Below are 12,153 nucleotides of genomic sequence, written 5' to 3'. Positions count from 1 at the left end.
ACACACACACGCGCTCTGATCAGTCATCCGATAATCACTTCCTCTGCCTCTATCAACGGTTTCTCATCTTTCTATAACATGAAACCAATCACACTGTGATGATGCAAAAGAGCCTGCATCACTTTCATGTGGCGTGATGGTTTTAGAGGTGTTGACAAATTCTCACAATAATTGCTTACATAATAGCAGACCTCCTTGAGAGGTCGTATTTGTCAGCCACACACATCTCATTTCAAATCATTTCAAGCAAATCAAGAATTATAAAAATAACCATTATATCTCTGTTAAAAGTCCACGCCCTGACATAGACTACGCTACCCATAATGCCTGTGTTCATATAGTTCTGCTCGCTCGTGGTTGTGCTAGGCGCTTTCACTTTCGTGTGGACCAGGGTCATGAGAGCAGTATTCACGGTGCAGAGAATTGCCATGCTCTGTTAATCCTGCGCTAGTCTTGTGTGTAGAAGTGCTGTGTGCATTCTTAAGATATAACCACACACACACACACACACACTGCACCATTGGATTTGCCTATTCCTTCTGACTGAGCAAGACTCATTTGACAAGAAATCCATAATCACCAGCAGACGCACACGGTCTCTTACTATCTCATTACATTTACATTTAGTCATGTAGCAGATGCTTTCGTCCAAAGTGTTTTACAAATGAGGACAATGGAAGCAATCAAAATCAACAAGAGAGCAATCATATGCAAGTGCTATAAAATTAGGTTAAAATCATATTATTTATATGTTTGTTTGTTTGTAATGGTTGATTCTTCTGAAATGAGACGGCCTCGGTGATGTATGCGGCTGACAAATAAGAAATCTCGACAGTGCAGCCTTTGAAATGAGACACCAACAAATGTGTAACATCGACTGAAGGTTGTAAGGCAAGCCTGTTACAAGATGAGGATTAAACAACTCCAGAGCAAATGGCATAAACAAAAGCTCTCAGCTCATATGCGTTGTCTCTCCATGGCCATGCAAGAGCGTGTTTGAAGCTCCAATTAGAGTACCAAATATGAATCTATAGCGCCATGGCAAAATAAATCTTATTTTACTCAAGTTATGGGGTTTGCAGTCTGAATTGAATGGGATTAGACGCAAGAGCTCACATCAAACTGAGCAAATCACATAATGCTTCAAAACGTTGTGAGATTTCAATTGGATGATAAATGGGGTTAGCCTCAAACAGATTTAATTGAATTTCAAGTGTTTTATCATTTAAGTTCTAATTTGAGTCATTGAACAAATTTTTTGCTGTTCTTCTCACTTCATTCACATTGCTTTACAATGTCTTTTGCATGTGGAGTTTCAAGAGCTTTTTAAAAGTTTAAAAGAAAAGCCTTCTCCACTTGCTAGCAAATTAAACATGCAATGCGAAAAATATAGTCTGATTCACGACAAATGGCTCTTTATGTTTAATGGGATGCTCTTTATGAATCATTTATAAAACATTTTTAATCTGATAGATCCTTCACAGAACAAACTCACCAAATCAGTCAAATCAATTATTGAATCAATGGACAGTAAGTTATGATTTCTCTTTTCAAATAAAACTAATTTTAGAAAAATAAAACTAAACTTGCTGCTGGTGACAGACAGTGCTTGCATGTGTTTTTTTCCCACAAGAATACCAACATGTTAACCTTGTCTGTTTCAAGAGACTTTCACTGTACTTTAGCATGAAAACCGTCAATATTCGCGTAATTTTTGACACGTTCATAATCACTTTCCCGGTAACTTTGAGGCAATTGTTTTATGCAAGAGCCGGAGCGAGGAATAGGCTTGCCTGTCTATATTAAAGTATGGTTAATATATTATTATATTAAGCAATTGAATTGCGCTCAATTTTTTGCTATAATGACATTACGAAAAGTGCAAATCGTTATTGACGTCGTTATTGCACTGCAGGAGTTATGAATAATGTGTAAGTAGTCCAAATTTTTCATCTTTAGATTATGAAGAATGATTTAGAGGGGTTTTGACCACATCTTCTGCTGGTCAGACTAGGAGACCAGTTTAAATCAGGTGATCAGCATAGGCTAGCGTACACATTTCTTAAATTCTGTATGTTAGGATTTCTGTAGCATAACAACTTCTAGTAAGCTAGTCAGGCAGGTTACCAAAAGTGTGTTTTCTGAAGTTTTGTCCTCATTCACTCTTTTGGGTGCTATTCAGTGGCTTCTCTGTACTAATCCAGAGGGATGGCATTACAGACTGTGCAAGTTTCGAAAGCTGTCGCTATCTATTATGCTGTTTGTATTTTCTTATGATTCAGCACTTGGCCTATTTAAATAGCAGTCATGTCAGGGAATGTCGTATGATGCTGGAGGAGTAGCATATGCTAGCTCATGATTAATGCTAAAACTACATTTTTGGCTTTCTTTGTAGAGTGCATCCGTAATAAAGTATTTTGCTTTGAAATCTCAAGGATGTAAACATTATTATGCATGAGCATGACACAAATGAATTCAAGACAACCTGGAAAAAGTCATGGAAGTTTCTCAGGGAAGCACACTGGATGTCAGAGTTTCTTCTCATACATTTTCAGATGAGGAAAGATCCCAATGGCTGCGGGGTTGAGAATGGAACACCAACATTATTGCTTTCTACATACTGAGAAGTTAGCATGTAAAATAGTTTGTGAAATGGTTGCATAGTTCTTCTAAAGACTTTTATGTTTTGTTGTTGTTGTTGTTGTTGTTGTTGTTGTTTTTTGTGTGCATTTTAATCAAATTAGCAAAGCAAACACACTTAATCAAATCAATCAAATAATGAGCTTATCAAAAGATTGAAACATATGAAATGCAAAGTCATATCAAGCACATTGTATTGTGTATTTTGCTCAGTACTGCATATTTTGCATACAGAAGATGCGCATAATGCACACAGTATAAATATAGTTAAAAAAAAGTAGTATACCACTTCAACCTTAACACATGATCTTTCAGAAATCATTATAACATATTCTGAACTGCTGCTCAAGAAACATTTCTAAAATATTATCAAGGTTGAAAACAGTTAATGTTTTTCAGGATTCTTGAGTGAATAGAAAGTTTAAAAAGAACAACATTTGTTGAAAATAGAAATCTTTGTAACATTATACATATACATTTCATAAACATTTTAAATAATACATAATATAAGTAAAATGGTCATAGACCATTTCATACTTAACAAATATCAAATCCTGTGTTCATCCAGCAGGTGATAGTTTTATAATAAATAAAAAAAGCATAATAGCCACCTCTGCATGACTCTCCTGTAGAAGGTAAAAATTAATTTGCAGCAAAAATATATATTTTTTTTATATCAGGTCCTCATATTGATTGACACTGTAGGGATCAAGCTTGTATTTGTCTCCAAATTGTCAGGTTCTTGCATCCCATTTTAGAATGAAACCTCCGGATGTTCATTTGAGGCTGATGCAGTGGTTTCACACAATGTTCTGACCTTTTGTGAGATTGCAGTTAATAACAATGCTTCCACTATTTGAAGAATTGTGAAGTTGAGCTTCATCAAACTAATAGATTTGATGTTTTCCATGACATGATAATGAAAAGCAGAGAGAACAGACCAATTAAAATGACTCAGTTCCCCAGTGAAGGCATTGATTTGAATTCATGAAGTATGAAGATACAGCATGCTTGTTCAGTTCCTCAGAATCAAATATTTCCACATAACACTGCAAGATTTTGCCATGAAAAAAGACGATAGTTGGAACATGTAGTAGCTGTCTTTTTTCTCTTTTTTTTTTTTCTTGTAAATATATTACAAAGTGCATGCATTTATTAATTCTGTTTCAATTTTCAGGACAAGTTTTTTCTCTCACAAGGATAAAAGTAACAGATGAATAGAAGGTTGCTTAGATATGTGACACAAAACAGCCAGCAAAATATCATTTTGATCCACTCCATATGGAATTATATGTCTGTTTTTGGTCAGTAATTGTGGCACAAGTGCATTCTGGTGATTTATTACAATGTTCGAGGTGTTTACTTGCGTAGACAGTTTGAAATCAGTGATTTTTTTTTTTCATTAGCTTGTTTCTGCCACGGGATAATAAAGATAATTGAGTTTTTATTCTCACAATTTGGACTATTTTTCTTGCAATTCTGATATTATACAGTAGCTCATAATTTCAGTCAAAATTGTGATTATATAAACTCATTATTATGAATTCTAAGAAGAAAAGATGGAATTGTAAGATGTAAACTTGCAATTGTTCAGGGGTGCGTTTCCCAAAACCATAGTTGCTAACTAAATTAGCAACTTTGTTCGTTGCAATGCAATTTCCAATTGTTAGATAAAAAAAAAATTATGCTGTGGCAAAAAAAACAAAAGATAGCATTGTGAGATGTAATCTCAGAATTCTGAGAACATTTTTATTGTGTGATGTTAACTCAGAATTCTGAGAAATAAAGTCAGAATTGCAAGATATACGCTCAAAAGTGCAGACTGTAAACTCGGAATTGCAAGAAAATCTCTGATTCTGACTATTTTCTCGCAATTCTGATATTACATCTCAGAATTCAGACGTTTGGTTAAAAGAGTTGTGAGAAATAAACTCGAAATTCTGAGAAGAATAGATGGAATGGTAAGATGTAAAGGAATGGTAAGATGCTGGCATTCTGAGAAGAAGAGACGGAATATATGGAATAGTAAGATGTAAACTTACAATTGTAAAAAAAAGTCATAATTGTGAGATATGAACTTACAATTGAGAGATAAACTGGGAAGAAAAGTCACAAGTACTTTTTTTTATGGCAGAAACACAAAAATGCAGAATTCCTAGTTTATATCTCATAAGTTTATATTTTGAAAACAAAACAAAACAAACTAGATGGCAGAATTATTTTTCTGATAATATTTCCATCCAATGGGCAAGAGAACTGGAAACATGGAAAAAAGCATCTACCCAGGTTTGTTTTTGATGATTTGTGAGTTAAAGAGATGACAGTTTAGGACTTCAGTTTCCAGTTTCATTCTGTTTAAAGTTTAAAAAACTGTCACCGCGTGATCATTTTTATGTCACGGTTTGTTCTCGATATCATTTTTCCGCTTTGCTGCTCTTTACCTAAGGTTTTGGCTGTTTTGCCTGTGCACATGGTTTAAATGTAAAACAATCAAGGTCCAGTTGAAAAGCATGACGTTCGGGAACAGTTAATTCTCTTGAAAAGCAAAGGATCTGTTTCCCATCTTCAGTGGCCCTGTGGGAGGAAAATAATTATGAAATCATTAGACGTTTGAACTGGAAAAAAACAGACAGCTAGTGTTTGTGTTCCTGTGTGCTCTGGTACATGTATCATTGCGTTGTTTTTGCACAATATGTATTTCTCTCTCATCGCACGTCTTGAGTGACATCAGCTGGATTATGCTGAAATGTTTCTCAGATGTGTTTGCGTCTGTAGTGTCTCAAAGTGTTCTTTTCAATCATCATTAGTACATGTGATTCACGTACACTAGAGTGTCTAATCCCCTGTGGCATAAGATGTATGTTCCTGATTAAAACAACCACAAACTAAACCATAATTCTGATCCAGACCAGAACGATTATGACAGATATTGCTTCGTGTGTACTGTACTGCTCACTTAGTTTTCACTTAATTTAATTGGCAGTGCTTGCTAAGCCATTCCTAGGGTTAGGGATTTAAAGAGACATGTGATGGTTTTGTGATATCTCATTTCTACGTGATTGGACTTTTTGATGGGTGGATGAAAAAGTGTTAACAAATATCCATAGATTTTTATACACTTATGCTGCTCACCAGGGCTTCATTAATTTGAACAAAAATACAGAATAACAGCAGTATTTAACTGTAATTTATTACTGTGATGCAAAGCTGAATTTCCAGCATCATTACTTTAGTCTTCATTGTCACATGATCCTTCAGGAATCATTCTTATATGCTGATTTTATCAATGTTGAAACCAGTTTTGCGAAAATAATGAAATAATTCAACTATATGATAGTATTATTGTCTCAATATATATTTTTTAAGATTCCTTCGGATTCAGATTTGGTTTATGTTAGATTGGGGATTTGATTCGATTTGGTAACTCGGTAACTGTCCAGTCGTATCTCTGTAGGATCAACTAGGATAATTGTACTTTTGTAAAATGCAGTCCTGAACGATTCCCAAACTACTGTCTCATGAGTCTTGAAGTCAGAACTGAGTCATTTATTTGCAATTCGGGCTTCACAGTTCACACTCGCTGCTGTAAATAGGAATGGCTTGTGCATGCTCTAAAGCAGGGATAGGCAACGTCGTTCCTGGCATGCCGCTCTTCTGCAGAGTTTAGCTCTAACCCTAATCAAATACGGCTGAACAAGTTAATCAAGGTCTTCAGGAATACTACAGACAAGTGAGGTTTTTCTTTCAGGGTTGGAGATAATCTCTGCAGGACATTGGCATTCCCGAACTGACGTTGCCAACCCCTGCTCTAAAAAAACTTCATCTGAGAAAACAAAAAAGCTTTCACACCACATTTGAAATGGTTGTTTAACATTTTTATCCTTGGATATCTTAGTCGCGGTAATCGCACATTTTTCTGCAGACAACACAGAAATGTTGTTTATTATTCTTGTTTTTATGTAACCAAACACTTAAATGAGGACATGATGAAAATGTTTAGGTGTATAATCAAATACAACACGTTTACAGTATGAGCTCAACCTGAACTCAAGGCCTCTCACAAAACACACTTTAGAAATCTCTGCTGACTCATTTCAGTCGCTTGAGAAACATGTTGAAACTGATTGGTTGTGCAATGCTAATCAGTTTTAAGGGTCTGATATCACCTTAAAAAGGAACAGGTCGATTTATGTCCTAGTTTGTGCAACATCCGTCCCGTGCACTCCAGATCCAGGATAATGAATGGTACTTGGAAAGAATGCTAAAATGTAGAATTTGTAATTTCTTATTTATTTATTTTTTATTTGAATTAATTAGACCTATTGTTCGATTCACAGGTATTAGTTCCTGTATTATTTAGGGTCAGTGTCATTCATCGAACAGGAAGAAATGCTTCAAACTGAATGTGATCTTGATAAGCTGACTGACCACATTTACCACCCACAAGGAAACGGTAGGCGTGGGAGTTTCTCAAATGTGGCTTTCTCAGAGAAAATCCTGATTGGTAGAGTTTTGTTTACTTTTAGCGTCATCTAATTACTTTTAAAAATTAAAGACCATATACTGATTTGTTTAGGTGGTCTAAAAGAAAATGCAGGCCCTTAACCACAACCACTAATAAAATTTACTTTATATAAGTCGTCCTCTCTAGTAAACAATTTCTCTCTTTTTTCTGCTTTTCATATTTGCACTAGCTTGAAATGTTGCATTACATACTGCATGTGTTGTAGGCTCTTATGATGATAAACTGCTGGCAGTGTTCTGCACTTTGGATAACAGCATCTGTTAAGCCACCTTTACTTCTAATGTGTTTTATACAATACAGACCGATTCAAAGCAGCTTTACAGGGATAAACAGGAAAATAATGATTTAAAGTTACAAGCAAAGATCAAATCCACTATAAAGCACCTCTAAGTGATAACAGTGTCAAATATGTATTATCTGGAAAAATTAATTGGTTTTCAAACTGTGGTCCATGGTCCCCAAAGAACCAATGTTTAGTGTGAAGTTAGTGTAAAAATCATACGATCCAGATCATTTTGTAAATTTTTGCTTTAGTACAGTGAAAATTTAAATGCCAACTAAATAAGGTGCTAAATAAATAAATGTGAAGGATTATCTGAAAAAATTTGAGTGCTGTTTCATAGTTCAATGCCATTATGCTAGGTTTTGTGAATGGATGCCAAGGCATAGCTATGTGGATTCTAAAGTGCCCCGAGGAATTTTTAGAATGTTTGTATGCAGTTGCTAGGACTTTTTGGTGGTTTTGATGTTAATGGGATTTTTTTTTCAATAATTTGATCATCCTTAAGGTGAAAGTCCAATCATTTACATAAATAATAGCACACAACACCTCACCAGCTTGCACGGTTCGAGACTTCATTCACATTAAAAACTCCCTTACCTTTGACATCTCTGCTACATTGATCTGTGCCGCGTTTGAGTCATTGTGAGGCTGAGTTTCCACCTCTTCTTCTTTGAAAACTGTACACATGTCTGAGCAAATGTTCCCACCCTTGGCAGATGGAGCTTCGTGACCTAAGCAATCCATATTTACAGAACCGTTGCTTTGGATGCACGAGCTGAGGGTCCATAGATGTTTGTGCACTGTGCCGTAATGCAACCGCTTGAGTTTTTTGTATCCTAGAAGATTGAGGAATGCGGTGCGGTACTCGGGACTGTGGCAGTAGATGATTGGGTTCAGGCCTGAATTGGTGTAACCGAGCCAGTTCAACAGGAGGAACACTTCCTTCGACAGCACCTCGGGATTAAAAACTTTGATGATTTGGAAGAAAAAGAACGGCAGCCAACAGAGAATGAAGGTGCCCATAATAATCCCCAGCGTTTTGACCGCCTTGTGTTCTTTTACAACATGCCTCGTTGACCTCCGGCGTAAATTACGCACCGTTTCACCCGGACTTCCACAAGAGTCTTCTGTGCATGTGTTCAGAAAACGGAGTCTGTTCTTGACGATGAGTTTCAACTGTCTGGTCGCGATGACGAACACCTTCCCATACACAAACACCATAATAACGAGGGGCACATAGAAGGACACCCCTGAGGAGAAGATGGTGTAGGGCTTGTTAGTATGGAAATCACAGCATTCTGATTTATTATAACAATTCTTTGCCGCATCATATTCTGCACGGGAAAAATGGTTCATGATTGGCACGAAGGAAACTAGGGATGCCACTATCCACACCGTGCAGACGATATAGCCAGCTCTGCGCTTACCAAGGAGGCCCTGATGCCCAAAAGGTCTTGTGACCACGAAATAGCGCTCAACGGCGATGACACACAATGTGTCTATGCTAGCCGTGACACAAAGCACGTCCACGGACGTCCACAAGTCACATAACTTGTCCCCTAAAAGCCATTTCCCACTCACCACCACGCTGGCGCCCAAAGGCTGGACCACACAACCCATGATGAGATCCGCAAAGGCCAGGGAGATGATGAAGACATTGGTGGTGGTGTGGAGCAGAGGGGTGCGAACAATAGCCAAGATGACCAGCAGGTTCCCAACCACTGTGAGGAAGATGACCAATGCCAGAGGAAGAATGAACAGGGGCTGTGCTTCATCAACCAGGCTGGAGTTGTTGGCCCCCATCCTGAGAGGAATCTTTCAGCAAAAAAAAAAAAAAAGAAAAAAGAAATTGACACAGGACTGGTCAATTCCTAAATACAGCTAAATAACTCTGCATGCTGGGCTAATGTCCTGCAAGAAACAGGTTCCAGGTGACTTCACGTTGAAGAACGATGAAGGAACTTTTCCACCAGCGAGAGAAGGAGATATCAGCGACTCACTCATTTCGAAAGTTCATAGGCTGTTCAGACATGAGAGATAATTGCATGCTAACTTGCAGTCTGTAAGTTAACTAACTGGGCAAGACTTTATTTGTTTTCATGCACCAGGAGGAGGAGCATGCGGTGGGTAAGAGAACTGTTCTTTGACGTATAGCGTCATGAGAGACTTTTTAATGTCACATAACTTCTCCTAAGATTGCATAACTCCTCCTGACCCATTAAACTTTTTATGTGGCATGGTTTAATTGTCCTATTTTATTAAGATTTACAACTTGTTTCCTGATGTTGCTAATTGTTAATGGACTAATCTGCATATATAACTGCACAAAAATAAAGCTGTTGCTGGGTACTCAGTATATTTATTTAGCTGCTGACCGATGTGGAATGTTTGATGCCTTTGTGGTGTAAAAAGCAAGTTTTAGCCCGCTTACCTTTGAGATGATCAAATACCTCCTCCTGACCCGTAATGCATTATTTGTAACGTATTTTAATATTTTTTTATTATATGGTTCTCTTGATAATTTCAGCTGTTTCCATTATTGCTGATGGCATTGAATTATCACTAATCACTATCACTAGGCATCAACATCACAAAAACAAAGCTGCTATTATTTCAAAATACTGTGCTGAAATGAAACACTGACATTGAAAATGTTTGCTGTATGATTTAATAAAACACTTTCAGCTAGCTTACCCAGACTTCTTGTCATATCAAACGATCATACAAGTCCTCCTGACCCACAATGCATTATTTGTGCTTTATACATATGATTTTATTGTAGTATTTAAATGATATGCAGCTGTTTTCATTGTTGACATTTAATCTAATCCGCTTTTATGCAACATGACTTCACAAAAACAAAGCTGCAGCCACTACAACCTTATTTCAAAATACATATTTACATAACAAAATGAAAAAAAAAAATGTTTATGCCTTTATGAAGTAACAAAGCAATCTCGGCCCACTTGCCCACAATTCTTGTCATCTGAGATGATCACATTCTGACCCATACAGCATTATTTGTTCCATTCGTTTTATTATAGTTTTTTCTTGATTTACAGCTATTTTATGCAGTTTTAGCTTCACAAACACACAAAAGCTGCTGTGTACAGAGTATTTTAAAAGAATATTTTGTTAAAATGAAACCAACCAATGTGGAATGTTTGATGCCTTTATGAAGTAATAAAAAACTTCAGGCGGCTTACTCAGATGTCTTATCATTTGAGATGACCTCAAACCACCTCCTGACCCATAATGCATCATTTTTTGCTAAAGTCATTTAATTGTTACATACTTCCGTGTTGAAATGAAAGAAACCGACATGGAAAATTTGATGCCTTTTATGCAGTAATAAAGCAATTTCAGACAGCTTACCCAGAAAGGTTCTTCCTCCCTCAAATCATCTTCAGTAATTTATGCTTGTCAGCAAGTTAACTCTAATCTTCCATCATCGTGCAGGCGTTCTCTGTGCACCTTCCCACGCCTCTAAATATCGATGTGAACAAAATGTTCAGAAGGATGCAGGACGTGTGGTTTGTGGTGGGCACCGTATTGTCAGCTTCCTGTGGTAGAACTTTTGGCCTTTACGAAGAACGTCTACAGAATGGGCACATAGCTTTCAAAATGTACAATAACTGTTCACTAAATAATTAGGTTAGTATCATTTAAAAATGGTTCGCATCATTTATGCAAAATTATGTCTTTTGTGGAGGTTGTTTTGTCTTTCTGAAATGTTCCATGCTCTTGGATCAGCCAACACATTGCCCTGACCTTATTACAATTAATTTGTAGAGCGTTGCTTGTTTCCTTTGTTGTCGCATCTTAGTTCTGGTTTTGTTTACACTGAATTCACAGCGTATAGACGGTTATGCTACAATGCAGTTCTGTTAGGCAGATTAGCCATCATTCATTTGCTTCCCTCGGGCAGCTCAAGCCAAGCTTGACAAAGTTTCACAACATCTCATGATGTTCGCTTGCTGCTGAAAATGACAGACTGTTTAATAGGAAAAATATTAGAATGACAGATGGTTTGTCAGGATGTCCATGTTAATAACACTATACTGAAATTCTATTAATTTGTTCAAGGTGAGTTAATCGTACAACAGACTGGCTAAAGTGAAAGTGTTAAAGGTTTCTGGGAGCTTCATTTGCTGTTTTCTTTGATTTGGTGTGTTTTTAATTTATGTGATGGCTGTACTGCACTCTAGCTTGACACTCACTGATGGACTGTAGCCTCAGGGGAAGTACATTGCGTACAATTTCACACACATAAACAGAGTGTGTTCGTTTCTCTGGGTCTCCGATGATAACGGTAAAAAAGCAGCAACTTTTTAAAAAAATTCAGAAACTTTCTTGCAAACTGACACACATGAGGGAACAACAGGAAAAATCTTGGTGACATTTGCATGGCCTCAAGTGGCTGAGATTTATTTATGCTGTGTGCCACCATTAGCTCAGGAAAGAGAGAGCGCTTTCTGTCTTAGTTGCTGTGAAACACTCATTCCCGTGATCCCAGAGTGCTCCGGGCCGCTTGCTGAATGTTGAGATTTAAAAACCGTTCCCTGTCTGGATTTTTTTTGTTTCTGGAATTGAATCCATTGCTGTCAGACAGTTTAGTGGGTCGACAGAGATATTGTGTTCCATTGCACAGGCGATAAACAAAGGCTTTCATTTGTCTAAGATATTGCTGCCCATGTGGGCCCAT

At 37.1% G+C, this 12,153-nt stretch overlaps 1 protein-coding gene across 1 annotated transcript; it reads right to left on the bottom strand.

Moving 5' to 3' along the window:
• Window positions 1-4,856: 4,856 nt before the first annotated feature.
• On the bottom strand, window positions 4,857-10,997 carry LOC128020695 (beta-2 adrenergic receptor-like). Its single transcript, XM_052607307.1, has 3 exons — window positions 10,824-10,997; window positions 8,046-9,263; window positions 4,857-5,214 (listed from the first exon to the last, which is right to left on the bottom strand). The coding sequence occupies exons 2-3, from the start codon at window positions 9,249-9,251 to the stop codon at window positions 5,206-5,208; spliced, it is 1,215 nt and encodes a 404-aa protein (XP_052463267.1). The 5' UTR covers window positions 9,252-9,263; window positions 10,824-10,997; the 3' UTR covers window positions 4,857-5,205.
• Between the last annotated feature and the right edge of the window lie 1,156 nt (window positions 10,998-12,153).

Source organism: Carassius gibelio, chromosome A10 (assembly GCF_023724105.1).
Source record: "Carassius gibelio isolate Cgi1373 ecotype wild population from Czech Republic chromosome A10, carGib1.2-hapl.c, whole genome shotgun sequence".
NCBI lineage: Eukaryota > Metazoa > Chordata > Actinopteri > Cypriniformes > Cyprinidae > Carassius > Carassius gibelio.
The sequence above is the reverse complement of the archived record's forward strand: the minus strand, read 5'-3'. Positions and strand labels throughout refer to the sequence as shown.

Bases quoted from the DNA above. Each gene is read 5' to 3' on its own strand.
- LOC128020695 (XM_052607307.1), bottom strand. From the start codon at position 9,251: ATGGGGGCCAACAACTCCAGCCTGGTTGATGAAGCACAGCCCCTGTTC.